We start from the raw sequence: 25,988 nt of genomic DNA, 5'->3' as shown, positions 1-25,988 counted from the left end.
AAAGTATTATTTAATATTTATATAGTGCCTCAAATGGATCCAGCCCAGCATCATAGTTTGCCAGAGAAATAAAAGCCCGAGCCCTAAGGAGTTTATCATCTGCAGGCAAAGTCGATCCAAAACGGGGCACCAGAGGGGGAATGAATTGAGTGCATGAGGGATGACTTAACCAAGAACGTGTTGCAAGTGTAAGGACCCACCAAGAACCGGAGCAAGGCTCCATCTGCTGGTGAAAGTTGGATTTTTAAACACAAATTTCTCCCCCAGAGCACCTTCTTGGTGATCCCAATCCTACCTGGCTGGTGACTTTCAAGTGTATTGAAGATTTTCCTCACAGGCCGCATGGCTGCCTCCCTGCAGACAAGCTTAATGTCTGAGCCCGAATAGCCCTCTGTCTCCTGAAACACCCGCAAACCCAGCCATTCATCAGCAAGCAGAATGGTGGTGGTGATTACATTCTTAGAGGCAAGATCAGTGTCAGGACCCCTGTTTAGATTCTGTACCTGTCACCCATGAACACTATACAGAGATTCCAGATAAACAGTGCTTGGGGGAAGATGGTGGGCAATAAACAACTTCTAAGACCACCCAAATACATGCCATAAGGTGCTGGTGGAGGACTGGACAGGTCAGGCTACCCAAGCTAGCCTAACAGGCCGTTGTGCCCAAATCCAAGAATGATCAGATTCGGTAGGCAGTTTTGTTCTTCTAAATAGGTTCATACCTGCCTTTAAGGAATGTCTGACTCCATAGTATTCAAGTGTCTACCCAAAGCAGGCAACTCTCCTACAAGACCCTGGGCACTGGGTCCCAGTGACAATGGGGATAACAGGCATGTACCTAGAGCCTTTCCAATGGTGAAAGACTTTCACTTTATCTTCACAGTAACCCTTTGAAGCTCATCTGTTACCTCATTTTATAAATGAAGCAGCTGAGGTTCAGAGGTTAATAAGTGGCAGGGCTAGGATGTGACCAGAGGGTCTCTGATTCTAAATCCTTTGGTATTTATACTACATTGTGTTATTTCTCCCTGCTTGAATGTTCCCAAAGGATGGAGAGCTCAATCTTTCGTGAAGAACAGGGCCATTGCATTGCTGGGACAGCTTGGATCTTTTCTAAGTGTCTAGAACAAAGAGGCTCCGAACAGCTTGTGGTAAGACCCCATCTAGAAGACTATCAAGCTCCAGAGGCAAAGTTTGGCAGCTACCTGGCTCAACACTCCATACTCCAAGTCCGTGTGCAGCTCCAGGGCTTGGCTCTTGCTCACAGGGGGCAGCCAATGGCGGATCATGGCCTGCCTGGCCTCCTGACTGGGGAGATCGACCAGAATCCTCTTCTCCAGGCGACGTAACATGGCACAATCCAGCTCCCTGAAATCACATCAGAAACAGAGGACTTGGATGGGGCAGTAAACTTATTTCTTAATGGCAACTATATTTTCAGAACAATTTAGCATTGCTTCATTTCAGGAAGCAATTCTACATTTTAACTGTTACTCAGCATCTATACCTGAGTGGGTAGGACAACTACTTCATGTCGTTTGGGAGTAAAAATGGGTTTAAAAAAGAGAAGAAAGAAAACACACCCTCCAAAAACATCTCATATCAAGGAGGTAATTAAATTTAAGTAACTTAATTTGGGGGGTGGGGAACTCCGACTAACAACAACCAAACATATGAGCATTCCCATTGCACTGGTAACATGATTTATGAATCTCATCCTGTCAGTGAGTAAATTATTCCTGAAAATAACTTGGGCACTCTGGGAAGTGCATTAACTCTCTCAAAACTCTTGTACATTCTGGAGTGAATGCCTTTCTCCCTCTGTTGCTCTGGTGAACTCAAAGAATGAAGGCTCCTTCCAGGGTGTCAAAGGCAAATGTAGCCCTTTGAGACACCCACTCACTCCTGCTCTTCCCAAAGCAGTCAGGCCAGGTTTATGCAATTTTGCAGGTCATTTCACCGAACTTTTTATTATTTTATTTATTTTGTTGTTGTTGGGAACATACACAGCAAAACATACACCAATTCAATAGTTTCTACATGTACAATTCAGTGACATTGATTACATTTTTCCAGTTGTGCAACCATTCTCACCCTCCTTTTCTGAGTTCTTTCTCCTCCATTAGCATACACTCACTGCCCCCCAAGTTTCCTATCTAATATTTTGAGTTGCTGTCGTCAGTTTGATGGATAGATCTTAAATGAGCATAATGCTCAAGGCAGACATTCTTTACTTGTTAAGCTAAACTGGTTTTGGGAAGTCTTTTGGGGATATTTTTGGTTTAAGGTTTAAAGATTATCTCGGCAATAGTTTCAGGAGATCATTCAGCCTCCAGCTGTAATCAATGTGATTTTTCCCATTTCACTACACTTCTTCATATAATATTTTTCAAACAAAGAAAAAAGTAGAATAAAACAAACATCTATGTACCAGCCATCTTGACTGAACAACAGTAAATATTTTGCCATATCTGTTTCATATTGATTTACCTATCCTTGCTAAAATATTTCAAAATAAATTACATTATGAAACCTCACCCTAAATGCTTTAGCTCCATTTCCAAAACAGATAAAGGCATTTTCTTACATGGGTGCAATACCATTATGATACCTAAGCAAACCGACACTGATTCCGTAGTATGTCTAATGCTCAGTCCATATTCAAATTCCTCTAGCCATCCAAAAATATCTTTTACAATTTTTCCCAGCCAGAATCTAATCAAAGATCATGCATTACTGATGGTTATGTCTGTTAAGTCTCTTTTTTAATCTAGATCTGTCTCCCTGCCCTGGCCCCTTTTTGAAAAGGTAAGGCCAGCTGTAGAATGCCCCACATCCTGTATTTGTCTGGTTTCCTCGTGGTATCATGTAACTTTTTCCTCTAACCCCTGCCCTCTAAGATGGAAGTTAGACCTAAAGGCTTAATTAGATGCAGGGTAAACATTGTTGGCAAGAATATTTCACAGGTGATGTTGTGTTTTCACATGGGGATCCACATAATGTCTGTGTGACAGTCTCAATGTCAGTGATGTGTTTAATTAATTGCTGGGATCACCTGGTGACCACAGATCACTCCAGCTCCATTGCAAAGAAAACTTTTTCTCTTTGCAAGTAGTTAAGTATTTGATATACAGTACTTTGGCACCTTGTGGATCCCAGTTCCCCACCCCCTTGCTATATCGTTTTAGCATCTGCGAACGATCTTTGCCCAAATCAGTTATTTCACAAGAGGTTGCAAATTGGTGATTTTTCAATTTTACATTCCAAATGTATTAGCTGGAATTATTATGTAGAGCTTTCCCTCATCAAATGGAGTTATTTGGTTACCCTGATCTACCATTCCTTTTATCAACAGATTATTTTAAGTGTGAGTCTGAACCCTTATATATTTTAAAATTTCAAGCTCCTGGTTGGGGTGGGGGAACATCTGTTTGATTTTCTGATATGGGTAGACATCAGGAAATGCCTGTGTGCTGGTCTGGCTTAACCATTGTAAACAGGGAGAGTGAAATATCATCACCAGGTATTTCTCATTCATAAGGACACTAAGAATTAGCAAAATGTCTTCCAGTTTTCTTACTGTCATTCTGAATCTGCCTCAATATTTTCCTTTAAATTGAAAAAATAAAAAAAAACACACTTCCAGGGAGTGTATCTGAATTCTAAATCAAAGTGACCAGATTTCTTTAAAGATTGTGCCTTCAGAATCCATAGTCCAGCAGTGCCTTACTGCCAGTAGCAATGACTGATTTCTTTTTTGCATTTGCTTTATTCTTTATCAGTCCCAGCCTGTTGAAATTCATTTCACATCAGGGACTCAGTCACTTCTTTCCCTGCATAATCATTCCCCCTCTCAAGGCTAACATTTATATTCAAGGCACAGGGTCAAGGATAAGAAAAAAAACTATGCTTCACCGCAGAATTTTACCTAGCACTCCAATTCATGATGTATTTACTTTCTTGCTTCAAATGGCTTCCTCCTTCTTCACACACTCGGTGCTGTTATCCACCAGCTGGCATCAGTAATGATGCCATCTCTTCTGATTGGTTGGTACCCCTATCACACCAGTTGTTAAATGTTTTGAATATCCCCTGCATATAACCAACAAAGACGTAGTATCCTTCATGCCTAAGGATGTTCCAGCAGAAAGCTGGCTGTGTTACTAAGGTTGAAGTAAAGAGAATCCATTGTCGATGAACTTAAAATTAACTAAAACCAAAAAAATCAAATCTGTTGCCATTGAGTGGATTCCGACTAAGGCAGCACTTAAAGTGGAGGGGGATGAGGTTAAACACAGTCACTTAACTCTACTTTCTCTTGAAACCTACTAAAACAGCAGCAAAGGGTTTTTCCTAATGACAGAAACCTAGAAAACCAATAAAAATAGAAGAATGGATAGCAATAAAAATTTGAAAGCTGGAAAGCATAATGATAAGTGAAAACTAACTTGGCAGACATGAGAAGCTGATTTCTGAGACAGCAGTGAAGAAAGTTGAGAAACAATCTGATTTGAACTGCAGAGTCCCCAGGCAACTCAGGATTGGCAGTATCTGATACTTTTAGAGGTAAGGGTGAAAGTTGTTGAAAACAGGAGGATTAGTTGAAAGTCTGTATAAGAAACAGATCCCAGATTTTCTCCCCACCTCCAATGGCAGGAGAGCTGCCCTCCCAAACCTGGCAGAGCGTAAAATAAAGAGTCTCTGGACTGGAGGCCACCAGGCACAGTTGAGAACAGAGTCCTATACTGAAAACAGGGAGATTAACTGAAAGCCTTACTTTACTCAACTATGAGACACCAGCCCTCTTCCTCTAGATTATTGGCAACCAAGCTCCAGGCAGAAAATTGCAAGAATCTTCACTGGGGAATCTTACCAAAGAGGAAGACCTAAAGACAATGATATTGGGGTTTCTCCAACAAAACATCCCAGCCAAGCCCCCATATGTGGACTCCACAGTTAACAAGCGACCCCTACATGCACAGAGATTCCCATGAATTTTTTTAGTGTGCCTCTCATAAACATAAGCAGGCAGCCAAGGAGACCTACCTCTGTGGAAAGCCTCTAACATGAAGACAGCCCAAAACACATAAACAGGGTGGTGGGAGAGGAGCATCTTGAAGCGAACAGAAACATGCAAGGAGATGAAAACTTCCAAAAAAAAAAAAAAAGTCATTACTATCCCCAGAGAGATATAAGAAAATATTACATCCATGAAACAAGAACAGGATGCTATCTAAAAGGAACACTTGGAGAGAAACAACAAAATAACTTGGAGATACAAAATAAGATGGAAGAAATTAAAAACACAATACAAAGGTTAGACGATAAATCTGAGGGGATCTCCAAGAGATTAGGACTTGGAAGACACACACACACAGAAATAGATTCAAAAGGAGAAAGAAAAGGCTTTTTTTTTTTTTTTCTTGGTTTTGTTCAGTTTTGTTTTTTTAATGAGAACATTAGTCCAGAAGAGCCAACTTACAAATAATGGGAGTTGCAGAAAAAGAATAGAGAAAACAGAAGGGAGGATATGATCAATAAAATAATTCAAGAAAACTTCCCAGAGCTGTAGGAAATGATTTTCTGGATTCTAAATATTAATAAAAGCTAATGCTTAAATAACAATTAAGTGGCAGGTACTGTTGTAAGTATTTACACATATTAATTCCTTCAATCCTCACAACAACCCTGCCACTATCCCAGTTTTGCCAATGAGAAAACTAAGGCACAGAAATGTTAAGTTACTTGCCCGGGGTCAGAAAGCTTATGAATGGTGGTGCAAGACTTGGATCCAGTCAGACTCTGCAGTATGTGCTTCAGTCACTGTGCTGATACGAACACAGTAACTGCAAATAAACTCCCACCAAGTCACATCATGGTGAAATATCAAAACATTTGGAATAAAGAGAGGATTGTAAAAGTGTTCAGAGAGAAAATATAGGTTACATACAGTGAGTCAAGAGTAAAACTTCTCAAAAACAACGTTAATATTAAAAGAAAATAGAGCAGCCAGTGTCACAAAACAATTTGTGTATTAATCATTTAATAAGAAACTAATTTGCTCTGTAAACTCTCACCTAAAGCACAATTAAAAAAAGAAAGAAAGAAAATAGAACAATGCCTTCAAAATTCTGAGGAAAAAATAATTTCCAGTGTATAAATCTATATCTGGTATAACCATCAATTAAGCTGGAGAATAGAATAAAGATATTTTCAACATACAGAGTCTGAAACTAACTTTCTGTGCACCTTTTATCAGGAAAAGGGAGAGAGTAAACCAAACCAAAGGGCTACATGGGATTCAAAACACAGAGGTCCTGACACAGAAAGAGAAGGAAACCTCCAGAGTGATAAGCTGAGATCCCAGGGTCTCATCTATATGCTACGTGCAGAGGACAAGCAGTTCAGTTTGGAGCTGGTGAGACGGCTCTGGAAGACATGTCTCCAAGAAGATGAAATTGATAAGCTATCTGGTGCATCTGAATGTATCAAGAGTCAATTTAGACAGCAGAGAATTGTGGCTGAATTAGAAGGAGGAGAAGGTGAAATGAGAGGATGGGAAAGAAAAGTGGGGATCTTTTAATAGGGAAATGAAACAATTATATCACATTTTGTTAGTTCAGTTCAGCAATATTTACTGCCTGCCAAGTGTAATGCCTGCCAAGAATCCTGCCTCCAATAAGCAGAAATGAATAAGACAAAACCCCTACTTATAAGTAACAAAAGGCACTATTAGGAGGTTTTGGCCTTGGGCTGCAAGAATGTTGATCCTGTAACCTTCAAAGATAAAATAAGACTTGATATCAGACAGGAAGCCATAAAGGAGGAAAGAATAAGCCTGAAGAGATAGCGGTACTAGGGGTGATGAGCAGCTGCCATACTTTATCCCAAGGCCTTTCCTTAGATCAGCTGCTTGCTCTTGAAAAGGCAGGGACTGCAGAAGGAAAGTTCTTTTGCAGGGGCACCTTCTTCTTGGTCACCCCATCCCATCCACAGCATCTCTCATTTAAAAGAAAAACCAGAATTCCCAGAATGCCCTGGGAAAATGGAGTCATGCAGAAGGGAGGTGGGAAAAAATCCCTCACTGCAGATGTCTGTATTGATCAGCTAATGCCCTAAAGCAAGAGATTTACCTCAAAACTGCTTGTGGCCGCAAAATAAGTGCAACACTCTGACAGCCAGGCCTGATGAATGCACTTTTAATGACATCAATAATAATATAATCATACAGGGGAGGAAACAAAGGACAAATGGAATGTACCCAGGAATCATTCTTTATGCCAATATATTTATCTTAAAAAAAATTTTTCTTTTAACCTGTGGCAACCAGAAAACACAACCCTTGGCTCCTGCACTTTGATTGTGAAACCTAGTTATTCTGTTCTCATCTCCTTTCTCTTGCTTATTTGGTACTTCCATCACCTCAGAGGTCAAAAAGAACCAGAAAGACTGAGATATGTAACACATGTTAAACACAGCAAAGGCTAACAAACCTCAGAGCCTGGCACACTGGACCTATGCCTACTGCTTGTAGAAGTGGGTAGGTGCTACCTACCTGGACTGCCTAGACAGTTTACATGAGCCCTTGCACCTGAAATCCTGGGTCAAACCTTTGGGTCCCTTCCTAAGCCCTTTGGCCTATTTTCCTGTTAAACCATGTGGTTCCTGGGAGAGACATCATCCCAAACTGCACAGAATTTGGCAACAAAAATTAACTCTAGTTTGTCCATGCAATCGTTAAAATTCATTAAACTATCTTAGCACAGTAGGAGACGCAACCCCCATTTTCATAAGCAAAGTTTTTGCAGTATGTCAATAACCAACATGAATTGAGTGATCATGACAGCTCTTGAACAGCAGATTGAGGAACTGTAATATCTTTTGTAGATGATGGGGAACCAATGAACAAAGCACTGAAGGTCACTTTGCCTCCCACACTGAGCCCTGCATAGGCTGACCCCTACCTATACTTCCTACTGGGACCAGACTAGTCTACTTGCCATTCCCTGAATATAGCTTTTTCCATCCTAGTTCTGAGCATCTACTCCATCATTTTTTTCCTTTGGAACCTCTATTTTGTCTATCAAAACCTAGGTCATTTTTATAGGCCCAGTTCAAGTGTTCTCTACTCCATAAAGGCTTTTTAAAAATATCTGTCATCAGAAATTGCCTTTCTTCCTTGTATAATTCTACTCTACTTGTCTGTACAATACACTTCTTTCCTCGTCGTATCAGAATCACCCATATGCTACATGTGGGGGAGCATAGACTTGATATTATTACATGGGATACTGAAGTTTTGAATGTAGAGAAGCAATTTCAAGCAAAACAATTTGACCAGTGATAGGCATAAAAATATTATGAAAGATAAAAAGCCTGTAAGCATGACTAAAAGCAATTGTAATGAAGATGTAGCCATCAGGTCAGGGCAAGTTAATGTAAACCAAAAGGTTTTCCAGTGGAATACTGGTCTTGTGAGATACTCTTTGAGGAAAGGATTCTGGGGTCAGATAAGTGTGGAAAGCACTGTTTTATCCTATCTTTTCTTGTAGAGTCACAACGTACAATAGCATCTTAAAGACACCGAGAAGTCTTGCTATGGGGAAACCAGTTGAACTGTCTTTAACTCAGTATGTCTTGAACCCCCGTTTTTGTACCTACACAGTGCAGACCTGTGCAGACCACCCTTAGAGGAATGTTGATCAGGAGGGTGGTGATAGTCAAGTCATGCAGCCAAAAGACAGGACCACAGAAAGGACAGCTTCCCCTGGGCCCCAGGGGTGTGTTTACTGTGGAGAGAATTGGGGTTGTGTCCACTCATCTCTTCCATCACATGCATCCATTTCTGCAGATATATCACATCAGAGAGGAGAGAGTTCATAAGGGAAGAAGTCAGTTCACAGAAGTGGTAGAAAGACAGCTAGGTCGGTAATTGCCCCAAAACCAAAAAACCAAATCCGTTGCCGTCAATTCAATTCCGATTCATGGCAACCCCATGTGTTACAGAGGAGAACTGCCCCACAGGGTTTTCTTGGCTGTAATCTTTATGGAAGCAGATCACCAGGCCTTTCTTCCATGGTACCACTGGGTGGGTTTGAACCACCGACCTTTAGGTTAGTAGTCAAGTGCAAGCTCCCTGCACCACTCAGGGACCTGCAGTTGCCCCCAAGGGTATTCCAAATTTGGCTCCCTGTCTAGGGAATAAGTAGAAGTTACCAGATGATGACACAGGGGAGCTACTGCTTATGGACAGCTCCTTTTCCACACTATTTTTCCCCCAAACAAATCAAGACTATTTCATTCCCAGTGCAATAATCTCCTGAATTTTATACTTTATTCTAAATGTTACCTTTTGTTTGTTTTTAATCCAGAGCTGGGTCATACCAGGTGTCTGATTCAAACAGTCTGTTCTATTGAGAGAAATAACTAAATCATACGAAAATCTGGTCCTAAAATCCCAATGGAAATTGTTTATAGATAGTGGTACTTCTTATCTATAGCATCTTTAAGAGGGTTACTGGAATTTCTAACCCTTTTGCAAACAACAAGTTAAAGAGGAGTTTCAACATGCTTCACACATACAGTCTTCACACCTTATTTGTACAAACTACCATCCAGCTAAATAGACATCTAAAGACGGCATTTGCCTTAATGGCTGTGTTCAGACTCTTGTTTCCCTCCAGACTCCTAGGACTGAGTTTGTGAATACTCAACAATCGAGGCTGGTCAAATTAGCCCTAATTGTGCTCCCTAAACGTTTCTTACATGGCTATTACTTTAAGTAGCAATATTAAAGATGCAACATTTGTTATTCCTCTCATTGCTTATTTACATATCAAATGACAAGGATGAGCTGTTATTTCATGCTTCCTTCTGGTCCTGTCTGTGAGGCTTTAGACTAAGGACAGTGCTCCTCGGAGGAGAAATGCTGAATAAACAAAGATGCTGGCCACCGTCTCCCTGCGGAACATGGAGAACGTGACTGCCCCTGTAGGATGGAATGGATTTGTCTAGGGAACACGGTAAGGGATAGCCTCGTGCCCCAAAAGATGCTACAGATGAGAAGTACCACTAACTATAAACAATTTCCATTGGGATTTTAGGAGCAGGTTTTACATGGATACATATGATTTAGTTATTTCCCCCCCCAATAGAACAGACTGCTTGAATCGGATATAAGCTTATTCCCTCATCTAACCCCCTGAAGTCAAGAAAAAAGGTCTGTCCCAAACTTCTTGATGAAAAATACATGATTTCCTCAAAGAAGGACTCTGGCAGTAAGTAACAAGGGAGTTAAAAAAACAAAAACATCTAAACCCTTTGATATGCCGATCCTACCTCCAGAAATCTGTCTTAGAGAAATAATCAGAACTTAAAGACTTTTCTGCAAAGGATTTTCATTTTCAGAATTATTTACAACAGAGAAAATTTGGGAGCATCATATATGTTCCTCAGGAAAGGAATGATTAACTAAATTATGGTATTTGCACATGTTAGAGTTTTGGGTAGCCAATACAAAACCCAGTCTTCAAGGGTTATTTAATAACATTGGAAACGTTCTTACTCGAATGTTAAGTAATGAAAGCAGGACACAAGTGGGAATACAAAATGGTACAACCACTATGGAGGGAAATTTGGCAATCTCTATCATAATTTTATGCCCATTAACCCATGGACCCAGCAATTCTACTTCCGGAAACCAACGCGAAGATACACAAAGTGGCACACACACATTATTTTTAATAGCAAAAGAGTAGGAATAATCCAAATGCCCATCACTAGGGGCTGGTGGGGAAAACTAGCGTAAACACAAATGGAGCACTGTGTAGCTATAAAGGAAAAGAAGAAAGCTTTATGTGCTTATTTGGAAAGATCTCTAATTAAGAGAAAAAAGCAAGATGCAGGAGAGTTTATATAATATGGCACCTTTTGTGTAAGAAAACCAAGTTCAGCTATTTTATGGGGTCCTTTTTTTAAAAAAACCTTGAGAGATCAGCTGTGAAACATGTGACAGGTTGTCTCTATAGAATGCCTGTCATAACCTTCCAGTGATTCTCAATGGAGGGTGATTTTGCCCTCCGGGGGACATCTGGCAATGCCTGGAGACATTTTTCGGTTGTCACACTTGGTGGGGGAGGTGCTACTGGCATCTAGTAAGTAGAGGTCAGGAAGCTGCTAAACATCCTATAATACACAAGACAACCCCCTACAACAAAGAATTAACAAGCCCAAAAGGTCAATAGTGCTGCAGTTAAAAGCTGTACTAACTCCTCTCTCTTAGCTAGGCTAGGTCTGTGCCGTGCTCCTCATCAGAATATGACTGACATGAATACCTTCAGTATTATTACTGAGAGACTATGTTATATACTCAAATATAAAATATAATGGCATATGAAAATAAATTGGATATTAAGTAACATTGTTAAGAACTAAGGTTTTCAACATTAAAGATACAAATATAAAATCAAATATTTTAAATAAAAACCCTCTAATCTTAAATTTGAATGGGAAATTCTAGTCTGAACTCTCATTATTTATTTCTTCTTTTAAAAACTATGTATATCCTAGCTCTGTCCAATGTGAAGGCAGTAATAATCCAGCAGGAAGCAGCACCTTTAATCCTGAGGCTGATCTCTAAACATCATTTCCTATTACAGGGAACCAGGACTCCATGAATAAATTGTTGATTCCCAGTTTGAAGCAAAATGTACAAATTCAGTCTCTACCATCTTGTACAAAAAGCAAGGAAGCTATCAAAACCTAATGGCCACAGAATGAAAAAAAATCTAAAAATCATATATCTGATGGAGAACTTGTATCCAGAATACATGAAGAACCCTTATTACTCAATAATAAAGACAACACAATTTTAAAATAGACAATGGATGTGAAAAGTCATTTCTCCAAAGAAGACACATAATTGACCACTAAGTACATAAAAAGATGCTCAATATCATTAGTCAACAGGGAAATGCAAATCAAAACCACAATGAGATACCACTTCTTACCCACTAGGATGGCTATAATCAAAAAGAGAGATAATAACAAGTGTTGGTAAAGATGTGGAGAAATTGGAATCCTCATCCATTGCTGGTGGGAATGTACAGTGGTGTAGATGCTGTGGAGAATAATTTGGCAGTTCCTCAAACAATAATAGAAGTTACCATGTGACCAATAATTCCACTCCTAAGAATATACTCAAGAGACTTGAAAATAAAAGCTCGTACAAAAACCTGTATATAAATGTTCACAGCAGCAATAATCATAACAGCCAGTAAGTGGAAACAAACCAAATAATGAATAAATAAACAAAATGTGGTATATCCATACAATGGAATCTTACTTGGCAATAAAGAGGATGAAGGATGAAGTACTGAAATGAACCTTGACAACCTTATGCTAAGTGAAAGAAGCCAGACACAAAAGGCCACATGTTGTATGATTTCATTTAAATGAAATGTCTAGAATAGGCAAATCTATAGAGACAAAAAGTAGATTAATGGTTGCCTAGTGCTGAGGGGGGAACCCTGGTGGCCTAGTAGTTAAGGCTATGGCTGCTAACCAAAAGGTCAGCAGTTCAAATCCACCAGGCACTCCTTGGAAACTGTATGGGGCAATTCTACTCTGTCTTATAGGGTCACTATGAGTCGGAATCAACTCGACAGCAGCAGGTTTGGTTTTTTTTGGTTTAGTGCTGAGGGCAGTATGAGGGCCAGGGGTAACTGCTAATGGGTACAAGGTTTTTTTAGGGTGATGAAAATTGATTGTGGTGATGGTTGCATATATCTGTGGATATACTAAAAACCATTGAAATGTATACTTTATTTTCTTAATTGTGCTTTAGGTGAAAGTTTACAGCTCAAGTTAATTTCTCATACAAAAATTTATACACATATTGTTATGTGACACTAGTTGTAATCCCTATAATGTGACAGCACACTCCCCCCCTTTTCCACACCAGGTTTCCCATGTCCATCCAACCAGCTCCTGTCCCTTCCTGCCTTCTCATCCTGCTCCAGACAAGATCCACCCATTTGGTCTCATGTACTTGCTTGAACTGAGAAGCACACTCTTCATGAGTATTATTTCATGTTTTATAGTCCAGTCTAATCTTTGACTGAAGAGTGGGCTTTGAAAATGGTTTTAATTCTGGGTTAACAGAGCATTCAGGGGCTCTGCCTTCAACGGTTCCTCCAGTCTCAGTCAGACCATTAAGTCTGGTTTTTTTATAGTGAACTTGAGTTCTGCTTCGTACTTTTCTCCCACTCCGTCATGTACTCTCTGTTGTGTTCCTTGTCAGGGCAGTCATTGGTGGTAGCCGGGCACCATCTAGTTCTTCTGGTTTCATGCTGATGGAATCTCTGGTTTATGTGGCCCTTTTGTCTCTTGGGCTAATATTTTCCTTGTGTCTTTGGTGTGAATTATATACTTTAAATGGGTGAATTGTGTGATACATAAATTATATCTCAATAAAGCTATTAAACAAAAAAGCTAATAGGCTTATACCAAACAAGCCATGAGATCACAGTGATGGAGAGAGAGGGAGTAACAGAGAGAGAGAGAGTGTGTGTATGTGACAGAGAGACTAACTCATTGATCAACAATGAATGTTGCTAAGGCACCAACTCATAACTCTAAAAATTAAAGGGAAAGAACTCTGATTTTCTAGTATGAACTGTATTTTCAGGTAACCAAATAGGCCTATTGGATGAGGAAAAGTTCTATCATAAAGAATAATTCCAAATGTAAATCAGAAGGAATGACAGAATCTCATGCCTAGTGAAAATAACTAGTGATTCAGTCAAAGACCTTCAATGGATGCTAAAATCATTAATGGAAACTTTACAGTGAAGGGACCAGACTGACACATTTGAACCCACTTATCAATCTTGGTATCAGAAAGTGCAACAAAAAGACATTACATACTTCTGGATGCAATGCACTATGATGTACACAGCATCACCTATGAAGTATTTTTGCCATAACAATATATATTGATCCTGAATCTAATCTTTAGTCTAGAGTCATTATAGGGGAAAGAAGAACAAGCTAAATACTACCATGAGGATACAATAAGCCAAATTCAGAAAGTTTAAAAAACATCCCATAGGATAATCTTTCTGGCTTCATCAACAAGTTAGTGGCAAGTGGAGGAAAAAAATGAGGGAGTCTGTTTTAGATTAAAAGAGATTAGAACAACCAATTATAATGTGCAGACTTTGTTTAGATACTGATTTTGTCATCTAGTGCTGCTATGACAGAAATACCACAGTGGATGGCTTTAACAAAGAGAAATTTATTTCCTTACAATAAAGTACTAAAAGTCCAAATTCAAGGTGTCAGCTCCAGGGAAGTCTTTCTCTTTCTGTTGGCCTCCTCATCAATCTTCCCCTGGACTAGGAGCTTCTCCATGCAGGGACCCCAGGTCCAAAGGACACACTTTGCTCCCAGCACTGCTTTCTTGATGGTATGAGGCACCCCTCCCCCCACCCTAGCCTCCCTTTCCTTTTTATCTCTTGAGAGATAAAAGGTTGTGCAGACCACACCCCAGGGAAACTCCCTTTACATTAGATCAGGGATGTGACCTGGGTAACGGTGTTACAATCCCACCCTAATCCTCTTTAACATAAAATTACAATCATAAAATGGAGGACAACCATAAAATAGAGGGAATCATGACCTAACCAAGTTAACACATATTTTGGGGGGACGCAATCCAATCCATGTCACTGATTCAACAAATCAGTTGTAAAAAGACATTTTAAAATAATATGGGAAATGTGAATATGAATAGGGTACTAGATGATATTAAGAATTTATCATTAATTTTGTTGGCGGTGATAATGGAAATTCAGTAATGGAAGAAAATGTCATATTTTAAAATGTATACTGAAATATATATGTGAGAAATGGTGTGATAATCTGAAATACGCTTTAAGATGCTTTTCTTTAGTGTTTGTTTGGAATTTTTCATATTAAAAAGTTTTTTTAAATCCTAGCAATGCTCAGGATATATATGTTAGGCCATATTGGTTCCAAGGTGCATTGTGACAATGTAATCTGTGATACAAAAGAACCCAAACTCAAAAGCACAAATGAGTTTGCTAATTGACATGTTGAGAGGCGATTCTTTAGGAAAAGCCTTTCTAAGCTTATTTAAATTTTGTTTGTTGACTTTTTCTAAACCATTTAAAAAATTTTTTTATTTTTATTGTGCTTTAAGTGAAAGTTTACAAATCAAGTCGGTCTCTCATACAAAATCTTATACACACCTATGTACTTCTAGCTCTCCCCCACCCCATGAGATAGCACACTCCTCCTTTCAACCCTGTATTCCTGTTTAACCATTTTTTTAAACTGCAGTAAAATATATATAATAAAACATTTGACATTTCAACCATTTTTAGGTGTACAGTTCAGTGACATTAATTACATTTACCATATGGTGCAACCATTACCACTAGCCATTTCCAATTTTTTTTAATCACCCTTAACAGAAACTTAGTGCCCGTTAAACAATAATATTCCCTTCCCCACACCCCTCCCCGCCCACTGCCTCTGGTAACCATGAATAAACTTTAGTCTCTGCATTTACCTATTCTAGATATTTCATAAAAGTGGGATCATAGAATATTTGTCCTTTTGTATTTGACTTATTTCACTCAGCATAATATTTTCAAGGTCCATCCATGTAGCATGTATCAGAACCATTATATTTTTTGGCTTACCAAAAGTTGATCACCTTAGGGAAAAGAAGACAGCACAGTACCTTCCTTTAGAAAATGTGTAGGTCTTCCCTGGGCACAGAGCCTCCCATAGCCGTGCACAGAGCTTTGCAGTTCTGGCATATGCTCCCTATTTGACTCTCACAGGAACCCTGTGAGAGTAGTCAAGTGGCTGTGATCATCGGCCCTGTTTCAAAGGGATGAAGGAACCAGGAGTCCTCCCTAAAGGATTCCACAATCATATTTAAATGATGGTTCTGTTTGGACTCTGCCTTAATTTTGTTCGTAAGTACTTGTATCTTCAAAATGTAAAATGCCGATCACCTTAGCACATTAGATAAGAGAAAGTCAAATAAGTTTGAGAGGAGGTGAAGTGAGCTTTCACTTATAAATATATTGAAAATAACAGATTACACATCAATGTCAATTCTTTCCAATGACTTCTTCAGGGGACAAGTCCCACTCTGTTACAAATTTCCTGTTGTCTGGGCTGGCTCAATTAATTTTTCCTCTGTCTCCTGCCTTACCTCTGACTCAAAAGAAATAATGTATGTGAAAATATTCTTAGAACTATAAAGGGATTAAAGTTACTTTTTAAATATACTCTCCAAGTAAATATTGTTTTTCCCTAGTCGAAATCTCTTATTTCTCAATTCCACTTCTAGAATTGTTCTTAAACCACTCTGGGATACAGTTTGAATAAAACACTCTGAGAGCAGATTATGTTTTCAATTAGAGATTATTTAGCTTCCTATTTACTATGCAACAGTAAAGGAAAGATTTTCCTCTTTAAAAAGTTTAGCTTTAATATTGGTAAAATCCGAACATTTTATTTCTAGAATATTCTGAGTCCTGGAAATTTTATGCTAAAGCCCTGCTGAGCTGAAACATAGTAAATAATTTGGCTTTAAATTCACAATGTCCATTTTAAATACTGTCAACAGTAGCCCTGGCCTGTGTTCTATTAAGGCAGATCCTTTAATGGTACAGACAACAAGGACTGGGGACTTGAACAGCAAAGCCTTCAAATTAATCTTCCAGGACTGGAACCAAACAACAGAGCTTTGCCTAAAGTGGTCAATACGGTCTTCATCTGCATTTAGTGGCTCATGAAAATGTATTCAAAATGACTCTTTGATCTCTTACCATGGCAGGTTAGAAGCTGCTAAGACAAACACGAGATCTTCTGAGCGAGCTAGCCCATCCATCTGCACCAGAAGCTCTGTCTTCATCCGAAGGCTCCCTTCGTGTTCTCCCCTACAGAGAGACAAGGAGGTGCGATTCTCCCAAGTGGCAGAGCCTCTGCCTTCATGACCCACCCTGGAACTCACAGCATTGATTGCAGGAGCTGTTTCCTTCTGATCCCCTCCCCTGCTCATTCTAGCCACTAGCACTAGTCCTACAGTTAGAGTTTAAAAAAAAAAAAAACCATTAGGGTTAGGGAAAACAATTCAGCATCATTTTCACATAGAGAGTATTAGAAAGGAAGTGTATGAATATGATGCTGGTATTTAAGAGAAAGCCAAAGGTTGGCAGTGAACTAGCAAGTGAGTAAAGGGTAAGTGGTGCCACTGGTAAACGGAACGCAGCCGGGCTGTGTCTACCTACAGCATTATTTACCCTTTTAGATAACGGCATAATTGAAAATAGTCTCTTTCATTTACATAGCACGCATGAAAGGACTTTCACACGCAGCATTTCATTTAGTATAACTTACGGATCTAAATTGTTCAGGAACAGAGATGAACCACTACATGGACTCTGTTTCATGCCCTTACTGATAAGAGGCAAGATGACATGGAAACTATGCTTTCCTTTCACAGGTAGATGGGAGTCAGTTTTCTGTGCAAATCCATGTTCTAAGACCTGTACCAGCACTGCCAAAGACCCTACCACCAGGACAGAGCTCACTATAAGAACCTGAACTATTCAAAGTGGCTCTAAACCCTCTCCACATTCCGCAGCCTCTCCTTCCTCTTCACTTGTGTAGATCTAGTTAAAAGGACAAAAGTTGCTTTTCATGGACAACACGACATTAAGCTTCTTATCTCTTCATGTGTGTTGTTGAAACCCAAATAGGATGTGTTTTTTTTTTTTTTTAAGGAACTATGCCCCTTACTAGGAGCCCTGGTGACAGTGGTTAAGGCATTGGGCCATTAACCAGAAGGTTGGCAGTTCGAACCCACCAGCCTGCTCCAGGAGAGAAAGCTGTGGCAGTCTACTTCTATAAAGATTTACAGCCTTGGAAACCCTGTGGGGCAGTTCTACTCTATCCTATAGGGTTGCTATGAGTCGGAATCAACTCAGCAGCAATGGTTTGTTTGTTTGTTTGTTTGTTTCGTTCTATGCCTCTTACTAAAGGAGCCCTGGTGACACAATGGTTAAGTGCTCGGCTGCTAACCAAATGGTTGGCAGTGAACCCACCAGCTGCCTGCCCTTGGGAGAAAGGACCTGGCCATCTGCTCCCATAAAGATTACAGCCTAAGAAACCCTAATGGGGCAGTTCTATTCTGTCAATATAGGGTTCCTGTCAATGAAACCGTTCACTACAGATTAGTAAGTTAGCACAAGTAAGCCCGTGGGTACTTTGCTTATTGGGTTTTAGTCCCTGGTTGCTATGCGACAGAATTTACTCAACAGCACACAACAACAACATGCCCCTTACTACCTAGCTTTTCCATAGAGATAAGACACTCTGACAGTATACCCAAAACCCAGTGCCCTCGATATAGTTACGTATTTATTTAGCATTTGTCCATAATTATTATTCTTTTAACGTAATATGACCCAAGAAGTCTTCAGAGCACCTTCCCTTATCCCCGACCCTTTGAAGACTCTGGTTTTAGAGTTTAAGTTCCAGACAAGGAAACTGACATTCACTGCAAAACCTGGCACACTCAAGGCCAGAAGAGGAAGAGTTTCCAAACTGGCCCAATCAAGGCTCTGAAAAACCCAGGGGAGGGAGAGCAACAAAGCGAATGTAGGAACGAGCACACAGGTTATTACACCGAGGCAGGCGAGGGGTGCCTGGTCTGGGCTGACAGCAGAACTACTACAGTGGTCTGGTCGATTCCCTGCTGTGTGCTGCACAGGCAGGCACCACCATATCAAGAGGCACATGCCCGCCTGGGGCTGACAAACACGGGTTAAACCATGGAATCCGTCCCATTTCAATCAGTCACATGAATCCCATATCACATGGGTATATCCTCATGGTGGTTTTTCCCTTCAGGGACAATGCTTCTCAATGAGTAAAATTCTATAAATTATATCCCAGTTATACTCCCCATGAGCTAATTATTTGCTCTTATTACTATTAGTTCTCCTTGATGATAGGCCATTAAAAAGGCCATTAATAAATGCAGCTGTGTAGAGACTGCCCCGCGATCTGTTTTTCAAGCTAGGGTGCCAAGTTTAGTAAATAGTTTTAAAGGAAAATTCCTCTGGTCAAGACAGGAAGCAGTTAATTTAAAAAAGAAAAGGCAAAACAACAAAAACCTCAGCCTTTTGGAGGCACAAACGGAAGGCTCATTCTAGTCTGAGAAGCGTACTTTCCTGCTGGGGACATTAGCTGACATTTAATCTTTAGAGATAACATACGAGGCATATTTAAAATCGGACACACTGAGCCACAACCTGATGTCACAGAGAACACGGTGGCTTCCCTGGCCTCACACCTCGGCGAGGACTATCTCATGGAAGTAAAATACCAACCTGGCCCTTTGTAGTGGCTGAGTAGGCAAGCCCCGCTCCCCACAGGCAGCCCTCTGGCTCCAGGGGAAGCAGTGGTAGCTGGCTATTTTGAGCCAACAGCACTGTTATGGCAGCCTGGGATCTTGGGGCTGGGTGATCTTCAGGCCTGAAAACCACTCTGTGGGGAAGAGGGGAGGGAGGACGACATTTCCTCCGGTTATAAAAACTACTTAAATCAGCTATTCAGTTAACAGGATCTAATTTAAAGACCTTTCCATGTGTCTGCAGAAAATTTGTGGGCTTATTAATAGGCTCATTCTGCTGGTAAATGTCGATGGGCTTCCGACCATCAAACACACTTACAAGAGGAGAGAAATGATGACCAAAAAAAAAAAAAAAACCTGTCTGTTACCCAGGAGCCATGCCTCTCTGACTCATCACTGACTCCAGCTCGTCCAGGAAGATTGTGGAGGGTGCATGATAGCGGGCAAGTTCAAATAACACCTGGTAGAGAAAAAGCAAGTTCATATACTTAAAGTCCTCAGATGGTCCCTGAGATTAAAAGCTTAGAATGAATATAATATTAAGCATTTATGCTGCACTCTGTTATTTCACAATAACTTTATAATCGTTACAATTATTTCTCCCTAGCACCACCCCATGGGGTTGGATAGTCCAATTATTTCCATTTATCACTTGATAAAATTAGAGCCAGTGAGAGAGTAAGTGCTTGACTCAAAGTTACTAATCTTAAATGGAAGAGCCTAAGATAAAACTCTATTCCCAAGCTTCCAGTTGGTTAGTTAACCCTTAAGACACCCTCCCAATAGCATGTTCCATGTGGACACAAAAGCCTTGGGATATGTAAAATCATTTGATGGTATTCCCTTAACCTTTGGGGAAATGGAAGGGTTATTCTCAGAAGGGAGAATGGCAGAGAAAGGATAGGGTACCGATCATGGCTAACAAGACTAAAGAACTTTGTCCCTTTCGGCTCCCCAAATTACTCTGGTCTCCATGCCACCCCAACACTGCTGTTTGGTAGACTCAGGTACATGAAGCTAATTCCCTATTGAATAAGATGTTCCACTTCAAAATGCATATTATAGACTGAGGAAAAACAGAAAGCACCCAGCAAAGGAGCAGACATATAAAAACGAAATAAACAGCTCTAAAGGGAGACATGGTGGTGATGAAAAAAGTATAAAAATCTAAACCTATTTTTTTTTTAACCCTGAAACTGATCTCTTGAGCACCATATACAATTCTTCATTGGTTGATCAGAGAAAGCAGTAGAGATTTAGAAAAGAATAGAGGTTCTTTAGTAGGCATAGGGGATTTATTCTCTGTTTCACTTAGCACTAGAGCAAAGCATCACAGAACAAAAAGGAGGGGAAGGGCTCAGAAAAAGCCTGATTGTGGTTTTCACAGGCAGTAGCAGGTTAGCGCTGACAGGTCTCCCTGTCCCAGGGCAGGAACTTACTTCCTCACCTTCCCCACTGCTCTCAGGTGTGGTGCATAACTGCTCACGCTCCAACATTTTCCTTTCACAGAATCCTAGTTCTTTAGCCCAAGACAATTGGCTCAGCCTAATGAACTGAGAGGACAATGTCAATGCTGGGATGCTCATCACGAATGCCTTTCAGACTCAATAATGAGTTGCTATCCAGTCGTTTTCGACTCATGGCAACCCCATGTGTGTCAGAGTAGAATTGTGCTCCATAGGGTTTTCAACTGCTGGTTTTTTGGAAGTAGATCACCAGGCCTTTCTTCCAAGTCACCTACACATGGACTCGAACCTCCAACCTTTCTGTTAGCTTCCAGGTGCATTAACCATTTGCATCACCCAAGGACTCCTTTTAGGCACAATAAATACCACCTAATTAGAAGCAATTTTTTTTTCTTGTTTATCACAAAAAGAAAAGCCTAAATGTATAGGATAATTAAAACAGCAGCAATCTTCCAATGAAAAATGGAGTATTAGACCCTCTCTGTGGATAAAAAAATATTTTTTTTTAATTTTTAGTGGATAGTTTTTAAAGAGCTAAGTGCAGAGAGACTAAGCTCTATAAAACCAAATATCAAGGAGAACCACATCTGAACCCTAGGTCTCCATATTGCCTTGAAGGCAACTAACAACAACAACATCGCTCAGGCCACTGTTCTTTTCCACTCCCAGGGAATATATAGAATCCTGAGTAAGTGCTTCTGGAAGCATTAGTCTAAAATTTTCAAAAGTACTTGGAGAAAGTTAAATCATACAGTGGGTCGGGGGGGGCACTGCTGAAGGACGTAAACATCAACAGGTGTATGCATTTGCTAAAGAGACCACTCAAGTATTCAATAGCGTTCAGTTCCTAAGAGGCATAAACATTAGGAGGCAAGGGAGAAACACAACCCAAGGGTTCCCTATAAATAACTCTTTAATTGGAATAGAAAGAGAAAGAAAAGATAGGAAAGCTTCTCTGGTTTAGGGGAAGGTCCTGAAGGGCTTTCTTTATCTGAAAGCTTCACAGGAAGGAGCTTGACAGCATAATCGAGATTTTCTAGGTGAGTGATTTCCATACAGTGATTCCAAGTGTCCAGAAAATAAGGAGTAGATAAATTAATTTCTGAGAGGATGTAAGATGAGATCCTTCAAGGTTACCAGAGGTGATCTATTCTCTTGTTGAATTGTCTTTTTAAAAAATCCAAATAAAAATGCATTTGACAGAATAAAGAAATACAAATGTCTTTTAAACCTACAGAATGATGCTCAAGTTCATTCAGAATTAAAAATATGCATATTCAAGCACTGAATATTACTTTACCCCAACAGAATGGCAAACATACGACAAATCTTTGGTAATACACAGCTTTGGCCACGGTATGGGGAAACACACACACTGACATTGTCGATGGGAGTGTAAACCGGTGCAATCCTGTTGGAAGGCCATTTGGCAATCAGTGATGTTCATTTCCTTTGACCCAGCAATTCAAAGAAATTATCCAATTCTAATCCATATGCAAAGACATGTGTATGTATACATCGTTCACTCTAGCCTTGTTTGTAATACAAGAGACTAGAAACAACATAAATGTCCATCAAGAAAAGACTGGTTAAATACACTTTGGTACATCTGCACAATAAAATACCATGTAGACATATAAAAGAACAAGTTCTTTCTATTTTTAATGGTGTGGAATAATATCCAAGTTATATTGCTAACTGGGAAAGAAACGAGGTACAGAAGGACATGTATAATATGTTCCTATCTGTATTTCAAAAGGAAAGGAGACACATAGTTGTTGATGTCGATATAAATAAATGTTCTGGATAACAGTTTCCTCTGGGGAGAGGGCTCAGGAGTCTGTATATCCTTTTGTACTTTTTTTCCCCCCAGACTAATTACTTTTCAAATATACAGTAAAGGAAGGAGAGAAATTGGGGGAGGAATTATTTCCTCACTCTTAGAATTTTAGCAAAGTAATACTGAAGAAGAAGAAAAAATTAATTAAATAAAAGGCTCACACAGAATGGAGAGCTCTTGCTAAAAGAAATTTTCAGCTATTCAACATTAAACAAATCCACTTAGTTTCAATCTTTGTTAAAAATATTTATAAATATATGAATTTATTCTCCAGCCTAGGTAAGTCCAGTCCAGGGAATATAATGTAATCTTTCATTGAGCACTTTGCAGTGCCTTGTGCTCAGAGTTTTAAACTCAATTTTCACAAACAGGAGACGAACCTAAACTGATTCTGGGGGCATCTTTTAAGAGTTTTGTTGTTATTCAGCACACGAAAATAAAATGTTTTTTTAAAAAAATCTTCAGACAGATAAGGATTCTAGTTAGTTGGTTTTCAGCTACTTGAAATCCAGCTTATTAGAATCAATCACATTGAAGCCACAAACTCAGGTGCAGCTAAACCCAAGCCCCATCTTTGGGCCTGGCACTGAGTTAGGCTCAAGATGAAGGACAAGGACATGGATGATGTCAACATAGATTTCCAGGAACTACAAATTGAGGGGTTGTAAGAATTCATAAAACTCGCACTTTAGGTGAGTCAATCCTTTAAAAATATTTTAAGACTTCCAAATACACCATATTCTTTTTAAAATGAGTCACCCAAGGGAATGTTAATTTAAGCATAATATTTTAGGGTAATTTCTTTTTCAGGAAAAATATTTTATATTCACTTAGTTTTGATTATCAGTCATTCTACAGAGTGCCACAGTTTAACAGGACTTCTGAAAAGGATCTGCCTTGCATTGAGGCATAAATCATAAATAAGTGTACTCTTAAAGGGACTGAAAGATATAGTGAAATTTTATAATATACAATATATCCCAGGCTATGACTGGGATACTGTAAAGATGAAAACAATCTCTTAAGGAAGGAAAAAAACCTACAGGCTCTGGGCACTGTAGAGGAAAAGTTGCTCAGGGCATCTGAAAGAAGAATTATGTTTTAAGTTTCTTGATTCTTCCTTAGAGTACCTAGGATAGGGAGAAGCATACGGTAGCCTCTCAATAAACGTTAACTGAATACGCTGCACATGCTTACTAATAAATCCTTCTTGACTAAAGAAAAGAATAGGCTGCTTCAGAGACAACTTTTTTCCAGCTTCCATTCCTAAGTTACAGGAATCAAAAAAAGGGCTGTTGGTCAAATACCCAAGAGAAGGTGTTGAGTAACAACCCAGAGGTGTCCAGTTCCAAGGTTGGCCACATCTCCAAGAGACCAAAGAAAGACTCTAGAACCAGAGATCAGGATGTATGGTTTATTAGGGAAAATTTATGTACGGGATGGTCCAGGGCAACGGCTGGACCAATGTAGTGCTCCACTACCACCTAGCAGGGGACACAAGTCTATATACCACTCCAGCTGGGGCTAAGACTTATTGTTTTTTCTCCCAAGTCCTTGGGCAGCCAGCATTCCCAGGGACTTCACGTCCAGTCCCAGATGTTTTTCTTCTTGTAGCTAAGGCATTCCTCAGCCTTGGCCACTGGCCCAGTCACGCCACTCCCAGCTCTGCACCTTAGTCCAAGTCCATCCCGAGTTCATCCCCAGCATACTCTGGGGAAGAGCAAAGCTGCCTCCATTAGGAGAGGATGCATGTAGCTGAAAAGCATTACCCTACAGAAGGGAAATCATGTTTTGCTGATGAGGTCATGATTAATATTCACATATAATGAATGATCAAACCGTTTCCCAGGCTTTTGGTAATCAAGATCTAGGATAAAATTTAACATATCAACCACATAAAAACAAATGAGCTCTAAAAATCTTTTTGCTTCACTGTGTTCTACTAGAGCTTACCCTAAAAAAGCAAAATCAAGAATGCCTACCCGAACAAGTTTTTCTGAGTCCCCTCTCCATTTGCTGACAATGGTGGATGCAGAAATATTAAAGAAGGTTGTTTTACATTCGGTGGCCACAGCTTTGGCCAGTAAGGTCTTTCCTGTTCCTAGAGACACATGTGGATAAAATATGAGCAGGCAATTAAACTACATGCTTCTGCTTAGACACAGATGTCAGTCTCAGGTCTCCAGTGAAGGAGGAAGTAACTACTCAGCTCTCATCTGCCCCAGTCCTGAAGTGAGGACAGTTGGCAGCAATTCATCTTTTGCAACACACACTTAACACCAAGACCAAAATAGGACATATTTACCTGGAGGGCCATAAAGCAGTAGTCCTTTCCAGGGGGAAAGAATCCCAGTAAACAGCTGTGGGTACTATGGAAACAAGGAACAATGATGAGCTTTGGTATCAATACATCAGCCTCCACACCCTTAGCACAGGCAAGCAAGCAAGGTTAGCATGGAAAACAGATCTTCCTTTTTATTTTTATTCCAATTTTACTTTCACACTTAATAAGAATGCTGGGATTAATTTGTATGCCCTTTTAAAAGAGCAATTTTTAAAAATATACATATCTTTATTGTAAAAATAATATATAACAATATTTACCAATTCAACTTTTTTCAGGTGTACAATTTAGTGACATCAATTACATTAAACATGTGCTACCATAACCAATAAACAGAAACTAAAAGAGAAATTTAAAAAGAAAGGCATAGGTAGGTGCTTTTCCTATCTGACACAGTAACTTCTTACATGCAAACATCATTTTCCCCAAGTTCTCTTATTCAGAGCATTTGACAATCTTTTGCGTGTTGTAAAACAGGTACTAACTTTAAGATAAACACTAGAAATAGAAAATAAGTGTGTATGTGAATAAAGCACAAGGCTACGGCGAAGTCTATTTTAGATGTTGGGAACATACAGTGGCAAATGCACTATGAGACACTGACTCCAAGCAGACATGCATGGACTTCAGTGAGTCTCTTCCATTCATTCAAGTTCAAACAATCTGGAGGTGGGCAGGGTTGGTAGAGAATGGGAGGAGGTGGAGAAGAAAAATAACAGTAAACTTATAACTAGCTATTTATTTCTTGCTGATGCTAATGTCAAAATCTCAACACTACCACAATATAGATCCTATATTACAATGGAGGTACACATCCAGGGAGTTTCAGTGAGATGTTCTATCCTTTGAAAAAATATTATACTATAGATTCACT

At 39.6% G+C, this 25,988-nt stretch overlaps 1 protein-coding gene across 13 annotated transcripts in view; it reads right to left on the bottom strand.

The window, feature by feature from the left end:
* Positions 1–25,988, bottom strand: part of KATNAL2 (katanin catalytic subunit A1 like 2) — a 132,414-nt gene that overhangs the window by 11,920 nt on the left and 94,506 nt on the right. For 11 of the 13 annotated variants that reach the window (XM_049901731.1, XM_049901721.1, XM_049901723.1 and 8 more), the window contains 6 exons: positions 25,076–25,139; positions 24,753–24,871; positions 19,833–19,924; positions 16,874–16,984; positions 1,208–1,370; positions 296–398 (listed from right to left, as the gene is read on the bottom strand). In XM_049901731.1, coding sequence (XP_049757688.1) covers positions 296–398; positions 1,208–1,370; positions 16,874–16,984; positions 19,833–19,924; positions 24,753–24,871; positions 25,076–25,139 — 652 coding nt within the window. The remainder of the gene's footprint in view (positions 1–295; positions 399–1,207; positions 1,371–16,873; positions 16,985–19,832; positions 19,925–24,752; positions 24,872–25,075; positions 25,140–25,988) is intronic. The other 2 variants (XM_049901724.1, XM_049901726.1) reach the window with 2 other exon arrangements.

The sequence above is a fragment of the Elephas maximus genome, chromosome 11 (assembly GCF_024166365.1).
Source record: "Elephas maximus indicus isolate mEleMax1 chromosome 11, mEleMax1 primary haplotype, whole genome shotgun sequence".
NCBI lineage: Eukaryota > Metazoa > Chordata > Mammalia > Proboscidea > Elephantidae > Elephas > Elephas maximus.
This window is presented reverse-complemented; position numbering and strand designations above follow the sequence as displayed.